The sequence below is a fragment of the Emys orbicularis genome, chromosome 7 (genome assembly GCF_028017835.1).
Source record: "Emys orbicularis isolate rEmyOrb1 chromosome 7, rEmyOrb1.hap1, whole genome shotgun sequence".
Lineage (NCBI taxonomy): Eukaryota > Metazoa > Chordata > Testudines > Emydidae > Emys > Emys orbicularis.
Window position 1 is genome coordinate 71,647,839 of NC_088689.1, and position 17,642 is coordinate 71,665,480.

At 42.3% G+C, this 17,642-nt stretch overlaps 1 protein-coding gene across 1 annotated transcript in view; it reads left to right on the forward strand.

The window, feature by feature from the left end:
- The window catches only part of ZFAND4 (zinc finger AN1-type containing 4), a 38,536-nt gene extending 25,127 nt beyond the window's left edge, over positions 1-13,409 (forward strand). Inside the window, exons 6-9 of the mRNA XM_065407814.1 lie at positions 142-1,323; positions 1,952-2,006; positions 7,364-7,478; positions 12,553-13,409. Of these exons, the coding sequence (XP_065263886.1) occupies positions 142-1,323; positions 1,952-2,006; positions 7,364-7,478; positions 12,553-12,688 (1,488 nt within the window). The 3' untranslated portion in view covers positions 12,689-13,409. The remainder of the gene's footprint in view (positions 1-141; positions 1,324-1,951; positions 2,007-7,363; positions 7,479-12,552) is intronic.
- Positions 13,410-17,642: the final 4,233 nt, after the last annotated feature.

Here is a 17,642-nt window from a genome sequence, read left to right on the forward strand (position 1 = left end):
CAGTCCCCTTTATCTTCTGTGCAGGGTCAATCTCTTGCTATGTGTACGTACAGCCCCTAGCACAATGGGGACCTAGTGTCAGTTGGATTCTCTAGATGCTACTGTAACGCAATTAATGTCTTTTTTTCCCCTTTGAAATAGCCTAAGAAGACTGTCAAGGTGAAACCTCGTCCACCTATAGCTCCTCGACCATCTAGCAGTTCAGCAGCAGCTGCTCGTCACCGGTTTTTAAGAGTTCTCCCCCACATTGGACAGTCCTGCCTACCTCCTCCTGGGAATTCATATCCCTCGGAGTCTTCCCAGAATGCACTTTCAGCTTTGGCTACTTTGGCCACTGCTGGTAGAACAATGCCATCCATTACTAGTGACTTTCTTACGGAAGATGACAACTGGGAGAGCACCTCCCGGTCTCAGTCAGTTAATAGCATTCGACTACCACCGAAAATATCTCGTGTTGAACTAGAAAATGCAAAACTACCTACAAATAACTTCCTTCCCCCTGTCCCATCGCTGCCTATAAATTCCGAAAAAGCTTTAGAAAATGTGACATCCACAAATGAAGACGATCCTGTCTTGTATCCACATCTAACAAACGTAGAACTGTGTGCAACAGAAGACAAGCTTCTACCTGAAACAGATGCTTTTGCTTTGTTAGCAGAAGCAAACACTGCTGAACAGTATAGTGAATTATATGGAATAGGGAAGGTAAACCCAGAGCTTGGACTGTCTGATGGGGATGACGAGTCTAAGGCTGTAGAACAGCATAGCAAACCCATTACAAAAATCCTGAGCGCTACAACAATGGAGGCTGGACTTCTCAACACTCGTGAACTAAGTCCTCAGAAGAACACACTCTTGTCACCTCTTCGGTATTCAGCCCAAATGGCACATCACAGTTCTCTGAAACCACAGGCACAACCCAAATGCTTTGAGGTCGGTAACTTGAGACCTGCTGCCTCCCCAAATCTGCTCCGATCTTTGGAGGTCCGCAATATAGCAGACTCCTCTTTTCCAAGGACTACAAGATTTCGTGGTGTGAAGGTAGACTCGCCTGGCAAAAGACCCGATATCATTTCTAAAATGGAGGCTAGGGACATCACAGAGGTGGCAAACAAGGCATCCAAAGAACCTGTGGGTTCTGTAAATAACTTAGAATTTCTAGCTTCGCTGGCCCGAAGCACAAGCAGGGAAAGTTTACAGAATTCCTGCGGGACAGGCAGGTTTCGGACTTCTGGTATTGCACTACCTACGAACCTCCAGTGTTTTCAGGAAGAAAGCTTTAGGAAAGCCTCTCCCCCAGATGAAGCTGCTGAATACTTCCTAGTAAGTACCAGTATTTCCTGAACAATTGGGGTTTTACTATAGTCTCTAGTAAAGACTGCCAAAAAATGCCTATTTTTCAAGCTGGGGGACTATAAATCTCATCTCACGCCATCAATAGTTCAAACAGACTGTTTCTTAGATTTCTTTGGCACCTTGATTGCATGTTTAGCTAATGGGTTTCTAGAGGCAATTTTCCTACAGATTTACAGTAATGTTAAAGTACTTTTGGTTCAGAATGTAAACTCCTTTACTACTTGTAACTCTGCTGGATAAATACTGTATGTGTAGAAATGTCATTTGGCTCCTCCAGCTATTCATTAATTGTGAGCCATTTTAAAGGCTACCTTGTAACTGACACTGTATGTGCCTAACCACAGACTTTTAATATGCTGTACCGCATTTCTAATATGCTGTATAAAGTACGGAAAGACTATTAAATCACAGTCATTTTAAACAAGGTTTGTTCCATGTTAACTTGAACTTCATATACAAAATACTTCTCATAGCTCCCTTCATACGTATATTGACTGATACAACATGAGCTTCAGACAAGCTGATATGAAATTGCTTAATCTTTTATTTGTTTACCATCTGTCAGTAATTCCACTTAAAATATTCTTGTTTTTAGTCTGCCCATGGGCTTGGAATGAATGGAAATGTTGCAGCTACAGGGAAAAGAGTAGGTAAGTAATGTGAATTTGTTTAAAGAGCTGAAGTTGACTGTTTAAGTCTCTTCCCAGTTATCAAACACGCAAAGAGCAAGAATTATACCTTTGTAGAGCATAAAGCTTTGAAACACTTTCTCTGTACTAGATTTTTACAGAATGGTATTAAACCTGAATTTTTTGAGTTGTACTTTCATACATGGATCTCATTCTGGCCTTGGGTAGAATTTGGGACCCAGGAGAGTATTCCTGGCTCTGTCACTGCCCTGTTGGATAACCTTGGGCAAGCCATGTCCCTCTCTGTGCCTCAGTTTCCCCATCTGTAAAATGGGGTAATGATGATGCCCTCCTTTTTAAAGCACTTTCCATCAGTGCTATATAAGAACGTGGAGGTGGTACTATAGCTATGTTTTAGCTGCATTATTTTTCTTGTTCACTAAGCGCCAAAGTGTTCTGTATCATCCACAAAAATACACATGTTCTCTGCACTGAAGAGTTTATCATGTAAAGGGGCTGATCCTGCAAACAATTATGCACCTATTAAAGTCAGTGGGACTACTCACATAGTGAAGTTACTCTTATGTGTGCAGGACTGGGTCCTGAAAGACCTTGCAATAGGAAACGTGGAGCAGGCGAGGGTAGGGTGGGAGTTGAGGGTTACAGGTAAGGTCCTGAGTTTGGTTTATCATTGGAGCAAACATCACACTACTTGTGTTAGTGGGGAGCTGTGAATGTGCAGTAACTACTGAAAATCAAGCCACATGTTTAATGCCTAGATATGGATTTAGATGCCTGACTTTGGGGATCCAAGCTTGAAAATGTTGATCTATATTTCTAATTTAATAAAATAAGCTCTTACCTGTTGCTGCCATCTTGTTCCAGTATGCTTCCTAATGCCTAGCTGCCATGTTTTCCTTGCCAATACTCACTTTTCTTAGGGCAAGTCTACACTTAAAACGCTGCAGTGGCGCCACTAAAGCGCTTCAGCGAAGACGCTACTATGCCGACAGGAGAGCTTCTCCCATCGGCATAGTTAATCCACCTTCCCGAGAGGTGGTAGCCATGTCGATGGGAGAAGCATAACGCTGACTACACTGGGGGTTAGGTTGGTATAACTATGTTGCTCAGGGGTATGGCTTTTTCACACCCCTGAGCGATATGGTTAAACCAATGTAAGTTGGTAGTGTAGACCTGCTCTTAAAAAAAAAAATTGCCTGTTTGCTTTGTTTTATCCCAATTTTTTTATTAAGATTTGTTTATTGCAGTATTTTGTATTTAAATTGTAGCCTTTCTACTTAACACTGCCAATGATTTATATAATGTGTGTTTGCCTAAAGATAGTTTTAACAATAGCTTAGTTGATGCACACTTCATTTAGAGTTAATATACTCTTAACACTTGCAAAAGAATTTCAAGTGAGCAGGACTAATTTTAATGCACTGTACTTGTAAATGATTCAGAACCTTTTACATGTGTATACTGTCTTTTTACATGCAAGTACAGTTGTAGGTATCGTGGTAAAATGTTAGTGTTCAGAATATTATTGTAACTTGCAAGTGTCTTATATTTGGATATCAAACCGCATTAGATATTCTTTAAGAGGAGTATTTATCTCTGGAGAAGTTCCCATGAGTAACGTTCTTATTTTTGGTTCCATTTTGAATATTAGTATATTTTGATAATCTGAATGTTAAACGGTCATTGGTGTGTGATTAAAACTCAGTTGTATGTAAACAGATGTTTCTCTGAACAATTTGTGTAGTTCCATTGTTAGAGAACAAGAACAGTGTGCACCTGGTCTAGTTCAGTGTATGTAAGTAGCTCTGCCGTCTGAAACAAGTCTAGCTATTTGTTAGGGACAGAGGTAGAAGGATACTGCTACTAGCTACTGTTGCTTTAAGCAATGATTGCTCCAGCACACAGCCTGATAAGACCTCACCAGATCTTTTGTCTCTGTGAACCTTTTTCCTTAAAGAGTCATTTATGCATCTCAGGGAGTATGTTGCAGAGTAAGCCCTTCAGTGATGAATACCATTCTTTCTCACAGTCCTGGAGATAAGCTTCTTGGCTATATTTAATTCCTTATTCAAGGAAAGTATCAGTGTGTTCATTTTGTCTTCAGACTAGCTTTAATAGTTATTTTTGTGTTGGCTCAATAAATTCATCTTTTAAAAACTCTTAAACATTTTTCAATAGCAGGTGCCTGGGAAGGCCTCTACTGGCTTCAAGCCTTGCATAGGTTTCTGGTACAGGCAAGACATCTTAGGAAGTTAGGACTGCTGCGTTGGGGTTGGATAGAATATCTCTAGTTTTCCTAACTTTCAGAGCCTGCAGGCAATCCCTAAACCTACATGCAAGTCCAAGGAACTCACAATAGCAGTGATTCTTGTTTATTTAAGAGTTAAGAAATCAGTTGAGCATGATTGATTCTTTTCCTCCTTTGCTTCACACCCTTCACAGTTGTCCTACAGTCTTTTCCTCCACCTAGCATAACGTTGGAAAAAGTGATGAGCAATAAGATCTAAGATCTTAAGATATATTTGTGATGAATCAACTAGAAGGTCTTGTTCCTCAAAAGGGAATCATATGACTTTCACAGTTACAACTGTTGATGACCTATTGGCAGAGGCAGTGGACACTGTCTTCCTTCCACTGCTGGTGGCGTTGTTGATTAATCCAAAGCTACATTAATGTCCAGCTAAGTCCTTAGCTCCAATCTCCAGTCCAAAGGGGGTATGTGTGCGCTATAATGGTACTCACCAGGGTCAAGGAAGCTATTGCTTATGTAGTCCACTCCAAAAAATGAGTTGGGGGTGTGGGGGGGGGGGGTGAGTATTTTGTAGAACTTTGTACTGTTTTCTTCCCTTCTCCTCTGTGATCATGTACAGCCGATAAGGGTACGTGGGATATTAAGGTTTCTCCTCCATCTGGACTTACTACATGGCTGTATATACATGCTTGCCATAGCGCTTGCACTGTCAAAGCTTGTCTGTTCTTTTCTATGGCACCGCTCTTGGTGCAGTTATCTGTGCCAGAACAATGTATTTGACTGGAAGGGCCTTAAATAAATAAAATATATCAGGTTTTCTTTAGTTGGGGCGGGGGGGAGGGGTACATGGTAGACTTTGTACATGTAGGTCATATAACTTTGTGAGAACACTAGCTGACTCTGTAACTCTTGGAACATCCATCATATGAGCTGTGTGTACTGTATTGTAATCTCCAGCTATTATTGGTTGCCAAGTAGCTTGACTTCTGATATGTTTGTCTTTTAACTCAAGATTTAACAATCTTGTTTGCAAAGTGCTTGGGTATATTTAATAGGCTCTTACACAGTGTTCTCCTTCATCTGCTTTGAAGCATTTTAAGTGGTTCAAAGTGTCAGCATTTGAATAATCAGAGGAAATGCAATTGAATGCACTTGGAAGATCAGATCTAAGCAGGCTTATCAGAGACTGGCAGTGTCAAAGTTATTACCAGGCATTTATTTTTCAAGCATTTGTGGCACAGCATGGTGAACCAGGTGCTCAGGAGCTATAAACTAGCAACACTGTCTTAACTAGAGCTATTTATGCCAATTTACACCAGCACAGGGTCTAGCCTGGTGCACGGTATGCCAGTGGTTTTCAGCCTGTGGTCTGTGGAGCCCTGGAGGTTCGCAGACGATCTCAGATTTCCAAAGGGGTCCGCACCTCCATTTGAAATTTTGTAGGGGTCTGCAAATGAAAAAAAGGTTGAAAACCACTGTTACGCCAACAAACAGCATGTCTTGCAAACAGTTCCAGACCTCTGAGAAGCAGAGAGGCTGGTGTTGCACTGTGCAGAGCCTTGTGAGATTTCCTAGGAAACGAATTGCTAATGGTCTCCTGCAGTGTGTTGTGCTGCAGACTTCACTCTTCAGTGGCTGATGTTACAGTAAATTTGTCAGCCAGGTTAATCGTCTTGGAAAGAGCAAGACACTCGTGAAAACGGCAGTTCCCAAACTGTACTCTGCAAATAACTGATGGTCCATGGAGGGCTGACTAGTCACATGGTGTTGGCTTCTCTCATTTCCAGCTGCTGAACAAGCAGCAAGGATATTATTTCATTGCAGATGGGAGGGCATTTGTCCATGAGGCGCTCTCTTTTTTGAGTTATTTTGGGGCAGTTCTCTGGCCTGTGCTATATAGGAGGTCAGACTAGATGATCACAGTGGTCATTCTGGCCTTGGGATCTATGAATCTGTATGGTCCACAGTAGGGAAAATATTTTTAAACCCACCCTGTTGAATAAACTCTTAATATTATATACTGCTCTCAACACCATTCCCAAACTGGGCTAACTGAAAACCACTGATAAGTGTCTGGGGACAGAACCGGCTCCCCAAAATGGAGCCCAGTAAATTGAGCACAGTTTTAGAGGATGAAACTGATAGTGTGAACTAGCTAGATCTAGAAATAAGTCTTCCATGCCAAGCAGCCATTGCTTCAGTGGGACAAACTCAGCCCTTGTGTAAGCAGGCACAACTCCCACTCACACACTGGGAGCTATGTCAGCTTAGCTTAGGGCTGAATTTGGTCCACTGCCAGTTGCATCTGAAAAGGACTGGCTATTAGAAACTAATCTGTGATGTACATAAAGTACTTCTGTGATGGCTTGTGCTGTGAGCATCCAGATACGATGGTGATGGATGCAGCAGAAATGCATTTATAATCCTCTGTATAGGTTGGTATTTTCCTCTCCTGATTGCTAACCATCACTTGCCACATGGCATCATACAGTAGGTGTGCGTGGACAAGGTGACTGACTAAAGTGTTCAGATCTCTCTGGTGAAGGGGAAAATGAGTATCTTGTCATTTCATGCCTACTTTTCCTGTTACCTTGCAATATGTCTGCAAAACTTTAAAATGTTAACTTAACATATCCAGACACCTGTTACATTATGATATTTAAAGGGCAAACATCTCTGAGTTTACTTGCTGCTGCATATGCTATATACTGGGTACATCCTAATGGTCCACTGATTCCACTGGAAAGTCACCAGTGGTCAAGGCATTCTGTTCCAGTCACAAAATAAAAACATACACAATGCAGCAGGGAGACAGGCTTGGAGCTGCACTGCTTGGTTCTGCCCTTCATTAATGTGAACTTAGACCAGTTGCTTAACCTCTCTTGTATGTCAGGACCCATAGCCTACCTCCACTTTCCTAAGATGCTGTGAGGCTTAACTGATGCTTTTAAAACAGACTGGGAGCCCCATTTGAAAGGTGCTATGTAAAGGCAAAGTATGTTCTCTGGCTGTGAGACTAGTTGAATATTATCTCTTGAAATACAAGTGTTCAACAGCAAATGTAACTATAAAATCTGTTCATTACGTGTTTTACCTTTGAAAGCAGGTGAAGCAACCCATCTCCCACCTGTGAATGGTTCAATGCAAACAAAAAAGAAAACTACAAAGCACTGCTTTCTCTGTGGCAAGAAAACTGGATTGGCAACCAGCTATGAATGCAGGTAGGCTGAGTATATAACAAATGGTTAAAATGTGTGGCTGTGATCAGACAAAAGGGTGTGTGTGTGTGTGTGTGTGTGTGTGTGTGTGTGTGTGTGTGTGTGTGTGTGTGTGTGTGTGTTGGAAAGTACAGTAATTCTAAAGCTGGGTAAACCACAAGGCAACTAGTGTTCAGAACAAGTTGAGAGAATTGTTCATGACTTAACTGTGATAAATGAGGTTCAAATAGAGAATGTATTCTCTGTTCTTGGGGTATCCATCCTGTGCCCTTGCAGTCAAGAGGTCTGGGCTCACAGGAGACTTTGGCTCGCTAGGTGTAGCCAAGAGAGCATGATGGTAGGGAGAATACAGACAAGTGTGAGAAGAACTTGTCTAAGATTCCATCATCAGTGAGAGAAACTTAAGAACATATATTTGTAGCAACTTGGAGAATACGCTGCTTTGGTTGGTACTTCTGTGTAAATCTGCCATTGACTTCAAAGTTGTATGCAGAGGTGTTATAGCTGTGTCAGTCGCAGGATTTAGAGCGACAAGTTGGTCCAATAAAAAATATTACCTCCCCAACTTCTGTTGGGGAGAGGAACGAGCTTTTGAGCTTAAACACAGCTCTTCTTGAGGTCGCTTGAAGAGCTCTGTGTAAGCTCGAAAGCTTGTTTCTCTCACCATCAGAAGTTGGTCCAATAAAAGATATTACCTCCCCAACTTGTGTCTCTGATTGACTTCTAGGGTTACATTCGACCCTGGGGTAAGCCAAAACAGCTAGCTAGCAACACCTCTTTATTACTTTGTATTCAGCAACGTACTGTTTTTAAATGTGTTCTATTTTGTGTAAAACAGCAGTCGCCACTGAACATTCTTATATTTATCCTCCGTTTTTAATTAGCTTTCATGAAGTCAGACAATCTAAAGGTGGGGAAAGATAAAGCACTAAAGTTTAAAATGGTGGTTGGGCTCTCCTTGTTTGTTTTGTGTGATCTAAACATACTGAGGAAAAAAGAAAAATGTGTTAAACTTATTCCCTCTCAAATTTTACCATTAATCCATGTGCTAAATCAAAGCAAATAGATATGGTCAAGGTGATAATGGTGCATGTCACAAAAAAAGAACAGGGGGTTGGGGGGAATTAGCAGAAGAAAATATCAAAAATTCAGTACTAGAACTAACAAAATGTTAGTTTCCGAGGCAACTTCCTCATAATGTAAAAATCAGAGGATTTGATGCAGGACGTGCCAAAAGAGCATTGGTGTAATCCAAATCATAAAAATAAGCTACCTTATGTATGAGCCATTATTTGATTGGGTTTCTCTGCTTTATTTCCATTCCAAGTAAGAAAGATTGGAAGGCAAATGTGTCTGGGTGGCCTTAGCCACATCAGTAAAGCTATGGATGTTTTTGTCTTTAGATAAAATTTTACCTTTTTTCATCCATGTATCTTGCATTCAGTCATGCTCTCTCAAATCAGGCTTCGTATTAATAGACTCATAGACTTTAAGGTCAGAAGGGACCAATATGGTCATCTAGTCTGACCTCCCGCATGATGCAGGCCACAAAAGCTGACCCACCCACAACAGAATCTTCCAGCCTGCGACTCCTGCCCTATGCTGCGGAGGAAAAACAGTTAAAGCAGCCAAAGAATTTAAGAAATTGACAGTAAATCCAAAAGAACCTTCACTGGGTGTCAAGGGAGAAATACTGGCATATAGATCTTGAGTCATTTTCCCAAAGTGTGATTCTCTCTCTCTTCCCCCCCCCCCCCCCCATTTATTAGAGTTGTCCTGTATTAGGTCTTCTAAAAGAATTTTAACTTTAACTCCCTAATACAGTGGTTCTCAAACTTTTTTTTTCCGCGGACCACTTGAAAATTGCTGAGGGTCTCGGTGGACCACTTAATGATCTTTCCGAATGTTGTTTGTACCGTTAGCTAACTATTGTAAAGCGCTTTGGATAAAAACGCTATATAAAAAAACCTTAATAATTAACATTTTTTTATTCTACAAATAAAAACACACAACTCATATTTTAATATCAATAGTCTTACCTTTCTAATGCAATGGATGTACCCTCTCTCCCCTGCCACGGCAGCCCCTGAGCTGGGGCTGGGAAGGAGTGGGGGGGGTCTCTCCCGCCGCGGCAGCCACAGAGCTGAGGCTGGGAAGGAGGGTCATCGCTCCCCAGCAGCCGCAGCCTTGGAGCTGGGGAAAGTCGCCTCATTCTCTGGCCACCACAGCCCTGCACGTCCCAAATTCCCCCCCACCCCCTCTTCTTGCCCTACTGCTCCCTCCACCTACCCCCTATTCCCCCCACAAGGCCACTACCTCACCTTACATGTGCATCTTCTCCAGGGTCCAGGCACCTAATTAGTGGAGCCATGCCTGTGCAGCTCCACTAATTAGGTGGGTGGCCCTTCATTCTCTCATGTGCGGCCGCCCAGGCGCACACCTTAGAGGGAACTATCTGTGGACCATCTGAATGGAGCACACAGACCACCCACAGTTTGAGAACCTCTGCCCTAATACAATGATAGCATCTCAATTTTTGGCTTCCCCACCTCCATTCTGTCTTCCCATTAAGAAGTTCTGTCAGCCAAAATATCAAACTTGGGTCCAGGAGAATCTGTTCTTTAGACTCTAGTTCTAAGTAGCTTCAAGTTGTCTTAAGAGAAACCCTAGGAAACACCTGCACCAGATCAGGCTAATGTAAGGGTATGTCTACACCACAAAGACTGTGCTAGCATAGCTAGAGAGCCATAGGTATGCCAGCATAACCCCATAGTGTAGCTGCAGCCTGCACCGACAAAAGGGGTTTTTCCAACAGTGTAGGAACACCAGCTCCCTGAACAACAGTAGCGAGGTCAATGGAAGCATGCTTCTGTCAGCATAGCTGTGCCTACAGTGGGGATTGGGTTGGCAAAGCTAGATCGGTCAGGGGTGTGGATTTTTCACCTAACTTTTCTCAGTGAGGCAGAAAATCTCAGTTGCAGCTGCTGGCACTGGGGACTGACAGAAGGATGAGGCACTGCCTCCTAACTGATTCTCTGAACACTGTTGGCTTTGTAAAGATTTTGGAAGTTACACGCTTCTATATTGAGGGAATATCTTGAGACTCCTGTAGAATTAGATTAAGTCAGGGGTGGCCAACCTGAGCCTGAGAAGGAGCCAGAATTTACCAATGTACATTGCCAAAGAGCCATAGTAGTATGTCAGCAGTCCCCCATTAACCCCTTCTCCCCCCCGCTCCCAGCGCCTCCCACTCACTGGCAGACCAGCCGATCAGCACCTCCTGCTCCCTCCCCCATCAGCTGTTTCGTGGCATGTAGGAGGCTATGGGGGGGAGGAGCGAGGGCACTGCAGGCTCAGGGAAGGGGGCAGGAACGGGTAGAGTGGGGGCAGGATCTGTGGCAGAGCCAGGGGTTGAGCAGTGAGCACCCCCCATCACATTGGAAAGTTGGCGCCTGTAGCTCAAGCCCCGAAGTCAGTGCCTATTCAAGGAGCCACATATTAACTTCTGAAAAGCTGCATGTGGCTCCGGAGCCACAGGTTGGCCACCCCCTGGATTAAGTGGTCTGCTTGAGCCTGAAAGTGTAATGTTGTGCAGGCCCCCCCCAAAATGGGGGAAATCTGCAACCCAGTAACAGGGTCTGCCACTCCTGAGAACCTACAAAGATCCAAATGTTCCTCTATTACAACGGAACGACAACCAAGTATGGAATGTAATTACACAAGAGAACTTCCAATTATAGACCCAGGGAATCGACCTATAAAATCAATACATCAGCATAAAATTCTACAGGAACATTCTGCAAAGAACCCAGATAACTAAATAGAGTAGGCATATAGCCTAATCAGGTCTTAAAGCTGAACACATTACTATCAGACGCAAACTCAGAAACCTCCTGAAATAAGTACTTAGGACTTTACATTAGTTTTGACAGGCTGTTACACTTCCACTGCCTTGGCAAAGGGCCACAAGCAGTGGCTGGGGAGAGCTTATGTCAGGGTGTCTTGACGGGCTAGCTACCTCCTGCTGACTTTACTCAAACTAGAGATTTGTGTGTGGGGACGGGAGTCAAGTAAGGGTAATGCTCACGTTCCAACTCGAGCTAACTGCTGTGAAGACACCTTTAGTCCTTTTTCCCCAAGCAGCAGACTGCAGTGTGCCCTTTTTCCTTTTGTCATGCTAGGAATTTTAGCTAGTCAAGCTGTCAAATTCTAAGGCAAAAACATTCCCTGTTCTTAACTCGTATCTGCTGCTGCTGTCAGGGGAAAGGCAACGTTTGTCTCGTGTAGCAGAATTGTAGTTGTGCCTCCATGTTCATCCCAGTCTGTGATGGAATGGTAATAATAATAATTAAATAATAATTAATGGAGATATCCCATCTCCTAGAACTGGAAGGGACCTTGAAAGGTCATCGAGTCCAGCCCCCTGCCTTCACTAGCAGGACCAAGTACTGATTTTGCCCCAGATTCCCCAAGTGGCCCCCTCAAGGATTGAACTCACAACCCTGGGTTTAGCAGGCCAATGCTCAAACCACTGAGCTATCCCTCCCCCCAATTTGTGGCTGGATTTTAAGAGGTAAATAATGGTTGGTTGATTTCTGCCCCTTCCCCTCCTCTCCCCCCCCCCCCCCCCCCCGGCTCATGGAGTACCTGTCTAGTGATTTGGGTTCACTGAAAGAAAGGGGCACTGTGTCAAAGCAGAAACTAGCACTGTTGGGCTGAGCCTGTATCCTGACTTCAGAGAAGAACACAGGGAAGCCCTGTGTTGGCTGAAGTCATTTGATAAGATGATCAAACTCCTGAATTTCACCTGCTCACATTCTGGGAGGGTTCTATAAAGCTGGAATGATTGGCGTTAAGTGCCAGAGCAATGCTGGGTACCTTTCTGCCAGCTCATACCCAAAGCAGTCTTTTCCTTGTCTCCCCATGGAAGAGAGCTGTAGTGGTGACCCAGTAATGGGGGGTGGGGAGGAGGAGGAGCAGTAATTCCAAAAAGGAGGGAAAGGGCACCTTCTGAGTGTCACAGAGAAACAGGCTCTCGGAAGGTGAGTCCTAACGTTTTGTGTTCTTCATTCTTCAGATGTGGAAACAACTTCTGTGCAACTCATCGCTATGCAGAGACTCACACCTGCACCTACGATTACAAGAGCGCGGGGCGGAGGTACTTGCAGGAGACTAATCCCGTCGTTAGTGCACCAAAGCTTCCCAAAATCTAACTATGGTTGTGCTGCATGTGGCTGTGCTGCCATGGCGGAATTGTATTACATTGAGAGAAGCAGCATTTGCTTCGACTGCATTTATTTTGCCCTGCTCCATATCTAAAGATTTGCCAAGTAACAAAAGCACATGAGGATGCATCTGATTGAAGAATAATGTGAACACTACTGTAGCTGACACCTTTATTCTTTAGTGAATCAAAAGTTTAAAAAGTAGTTTTAAAAAACGTACACTATGATTTTAACTGTTCTTGCACGTCTTGTGTTAAGTGTTTTATATCTGAAAATGCTATTTCACTAGACAAGTCTTTAAAAGATGCACTTTACTAAGTTTCATATTTACTGTATAACCAGACTTGAGGGGGTGCTCTAATGAGGGTGTCATGTAATGTCTCTGTACTCTACCTTGTGTTTTGTCCATTGTGTGGTATCTTAAGTTATTTCACTAGGAAGTCTCCCCCTTACTTCGAACCACCTGTCCAGAGCTTCAAAGAGTGTGGTACTTTCTGCACTTCTGTTCCGTTCAGTTTGGCATTCATATACTGTGTATCCATTCTGCAAATAACATATCATGGTAATCACACTATTTCTTAAAATAGTACTCTTTATATGGCAGTTTTTTTAAATAGAGAATTCCCTTTGTTGCCATTAAATACAAGGAACAACTTATTTTAACTTTTTTTGTAATCCTAGATTTTTTAAAACTTCACAACTTGGTTTGTTAAGATGTTGAGTGCTGTTACCAGAAGAAATTCTAATAAATATTAAATTTTATTCTGGTTTGCATGCGCTTATCATAAACTCATACTAACTTTTAATATTTTACAGGGTGCTGGAAGGGAAGGGAGGGTTCTCAGAAGCTTACAGCATTGCCCTAACTCTGTTCTCATTGAAATCAGTGGTAAAACTCCCCTTTACTGGGAATAGCTAGGCCAAAATTGAGCGTATTGAAAGTTTCTCTGTCTTGCAAACAAGCCAGTCAAACCAAGCAAATCTGGGTGTTACCAATCTTCAGCAGATGTTTAACACACCAGGCAATATTGTTGGCAGCCTTTACCATCTTATGCCAACATCACACTGGGTCAGCTTGGTACTTGTATGGGAGACCTCCAAGGAACACACAGGTGCTGCAGAAAGTAGTGTTAGAGCACCACCTACTGAAACCATTTCTTCTTCTACTCATTAAGTATTAAAGCATCCCTGTCTGTTCGGGGGACAATGCTACTAGATGTTGCCTGATTTAGGAGGTTAATAATATTAATTTGGATAGTATGGGTTTTAGGCTCACCAATCTGTCTGAACAGAAGATAAAAAGGTTCTTGTCCTGAATGGGGCTCCACAGAATTTACAAAGGACAGGAAGCTCATACTGAGACAGATACAGCCTTCAAGACTTTTTATTAAGATAAATGAAGCAGTAATTAAATAGTAAAATAATCAGAGTTACAAAGTTACATTTGTATTACTGCTATTCAAAAGATACATATGGTATTATATGCTACAAAGCTTTGGTTAATATACTCATACCCTTCCTTGATAACTTGGTGGTGAGAGACACAGGACCAGCCTTGCCTCAGGCCGTTCAGGTTCCTCAATTCTTCAGTGAGAGGTGCAAAGCTTAGAAGAAGCTAGAGCCAAGAGCTATTGAAGCTAGCTTAGAGTTTACTAAACTACCTTAAATTTAAAATCAAAACCTAATACACAAAACTAAGAACAAAAGCATAGGGAAACCAAGCTTAGCCTAGTCCCCTTGGAACTTAGAAAGTTTTAAGAAAAATAAGTACAGGCTCTCTAGCAAGGCCCTCTTTTATAGGGCACAGGTGTCTGAACCCTCCTTCTATGCCCAAACTTCATTTCTCACCCACAAAAATGTTAGGGTTCACTTACTCCATAGGCTAGTATGTTCGTATGTATTGATGACATGTACATACATATTAATGACATTTGATCATACACTCACGTTATTTTTGTTCTCCCGGTTCTTTCGGTTCTTTCCTTGTGGTGTACCTGTTAAGTTTGAGGATACAGACTTGGAAACCCCCTATGCCATTCTACCATTATCTATCTATCTAGGTGAAAGATCCCAGGCATAGATATGCTAACTTTGCCTTAGCTCAACATACAGAATATGGCCTGTAGGTTCCTTGCATTACTACCGAACTTACTTTAATATAAATCTATAAACCTATTACAATAAACCAAATACTTAAACTATAAGAAAAGATTATATATATAAATGCAAGCAAGCAGGTTAATCCCATAGCTACATAGAGGAGCCCTATTATGAATATGTTTTAAAACTCCACTCCCAGCCATGTTTGGCCATTACCATGTCATGGCACTTCTGAAGACAGGGTGTTCGGCAGACATGCAGCCAAGTTCTGACTTGGATAACTTGTCCACTCTGTCTTCTTCTAAATTCCCGCACTGACTGACTGGCTGTGGTATCCTTACTTCCTAAATGGTTGTGTAGTGTTACTGCTGTGAGTGGTAGTTCAATGGTGACTAAAGCTGAATCAAGGAAAACGGTGTTCCTGGTAGGAAGAGGGAAGAAGCAGTTGAAGAGCTCGCTTTCTCTGTAACATTGCCCTTTATTGAGGGCACCTGCAGCCTCCAGGTCCTTCAGGATACCTAAATAGCAATGGCTATTTTAATAATAATAATAAAAAAAAAAAAAAAAAAAAAAAAGCCCAATCCCATTTATGGCTGTTCAGAAGGCCACAGTTGGGGTGAAGGCACAGAATGGCAATAGTGACCCATGCATTTGACACCTCAAGGCTCAGTTATGGCCACATTCTGGTAAAAACATCGAGTATAAAATACAGCTGCCCCCTTTGTAGCAACACTAATCACTGTGAACACATCACCTTGGTGCTCTGCCCTTTCCATTAAATACAGACTCCAAGTCGCCCTAATATTGAAAACTCTAATATTTCAATACACATCAACATGGCATTGAAGGCTTCTGCTAGGGATTGTGCTTTTGGTCTTTTAAACTTTATATTTTCTACTAAAAGGCATTGTAATCAAACTAATACAATCCCGGAAAAAGTTACGTTACGGGAAACAAAGTTGTACAGCTAAGTGACCACATCAGGAAATACCCACATTAAGTTTGCATCTGCAACTGTCACTCTTCCCCTTTGTACCTGTGCATCATGCTAGTCTTAATTGCATGATCTTACTGTTTAGCAAATATAGTACATTTTCCTGATTTACATACCTATAGCTTCTAGTAATTTTTTCCAGTGTTGTATCTTTATTGATGTAGGTTTCTTGTACAATAAGTTTTACATTCTCCTTATTGTGAGCACTCTTCTGTATACACCCTTCTTTTAAACCAGCAGCATAGCCTTAAGTGCAATTAGCAGATAAAACCGTTAATTACAAAAAGTCTATATTCCTCCTGTGTTAGAATGTATGACGGATTGTTTACCATGTAAACTTTCATATAAGTGACTTGCACTTGACTACACCGAGTAGTACACAGTGCTCCACATCTGTTGTAGAGAAATGTTAGCTTTTGTATCTGAGTCTATTTGATCATGTAATTAGATTGTACTATAAAGCATTTACACAATGGCAGTTTACAGGTGACCTTGGCTTGTGCCCCTCCCCTTTTATTTTTGCCTCCTTTAGGTTTTTACCTAAGAACTATGAGGAATGCCAACGCTGCTCTAGGGATAGACTAGTGGTAAAAACTAGTCTATCCCTATCTCATTTTCTATCCCTTGGGATGGAATTGCTCTGTCTCCTGCCGTGATAGGCTTCAATAGTAGACAAGACTTGAATTGTTAATGTAAAACACACACACGCAACCTCCTTTATCCACTGTAAAGAAGCAAAGGGTTTGTTTCCTTACCTGGCATCCTCAACCCTCATAACGGAGAGCACTGACTGCTGTGGACGTGACTCGTGGCTTAGACCTGCTTGTGCCGTGATGAGTGAGGCAGTTTAGATGCCTGCTGGGCTGTCTAAGCTCAATCGATGTTGGTGTAATTCTGAATCATGGTAAAGTTTGAAGGGAAAATTGTGGGGAAGCAGAGGAGACTCAGCTGATCAAAGGAGGAGGTTTTTCTGGCTGAGGGAGCTGATTGCGTGCACTGGCATGAATGAGCGAGCCTGCACCAACTTAGATTACTGCAATTCAGCTTCAGGGTGAATTATGCCAATTGTTGCCTCCAATAATTGCATGAAGCCCTTGTGTGTGGATGTAAGGTGCTCTTTAATTGGCTGGAGTGTGGGCAGTAGGGACACTGAATGCAACTTCTCTAGTGTTGTTAAGGGCTAATTTAAAGACGATCTCAGAAACCAAAAACGTGACAGAAGTCAGTGTAATCCGTTTCACAAAGAGGCGAACTTAGGCAGAGTCTTGGGAAATGAGTGCCCTGCAGGAAGGAACCACTGGGATCTATTGGTGATAGTATTTGTTTCTGGCGCAGAATTATAACTCTTCACTTTTTACAATGGAAAATTCTCTTAGCTGCAGCCTCTTGCTTCAGTTTCTAGAATATGTTTGGCACCTGTTATGCGGTTTTGAGTAAACCTGAATCCTGGGAAAGAATGTTCATTTGGCAGGAAGACTCAAAGATTGATTGCATGCATCTTTTTGAGTGATGTGTCTCTAAAAAATAAATTGTAGCACTGTTTGCTCAATGCTGAACTGAAGAAGTGAAAGTCTGTGCACATTTCTATACAGTCAATCAGAGGTACTTTCTGTACCCATTGCACTAGAAAAGGTGTAATTGCTTGTCTGATAATGTGGATTGTACTTGGTGCTTAATTTGTGACGGGGCTTTCCAGGGCTGAGCCCAGCAGTTCAGAGCCCCGGCTTCTCTGGGCTTGCTGTGTCACTTACGAAAGTAAAAAAAAAAAAAAAAAAAAAAAATTGCTTCAGCTCTGGCACCTAATTGCTTGAGCCCCGACACCTCTTTCATTACAAATTAAGCACTGTT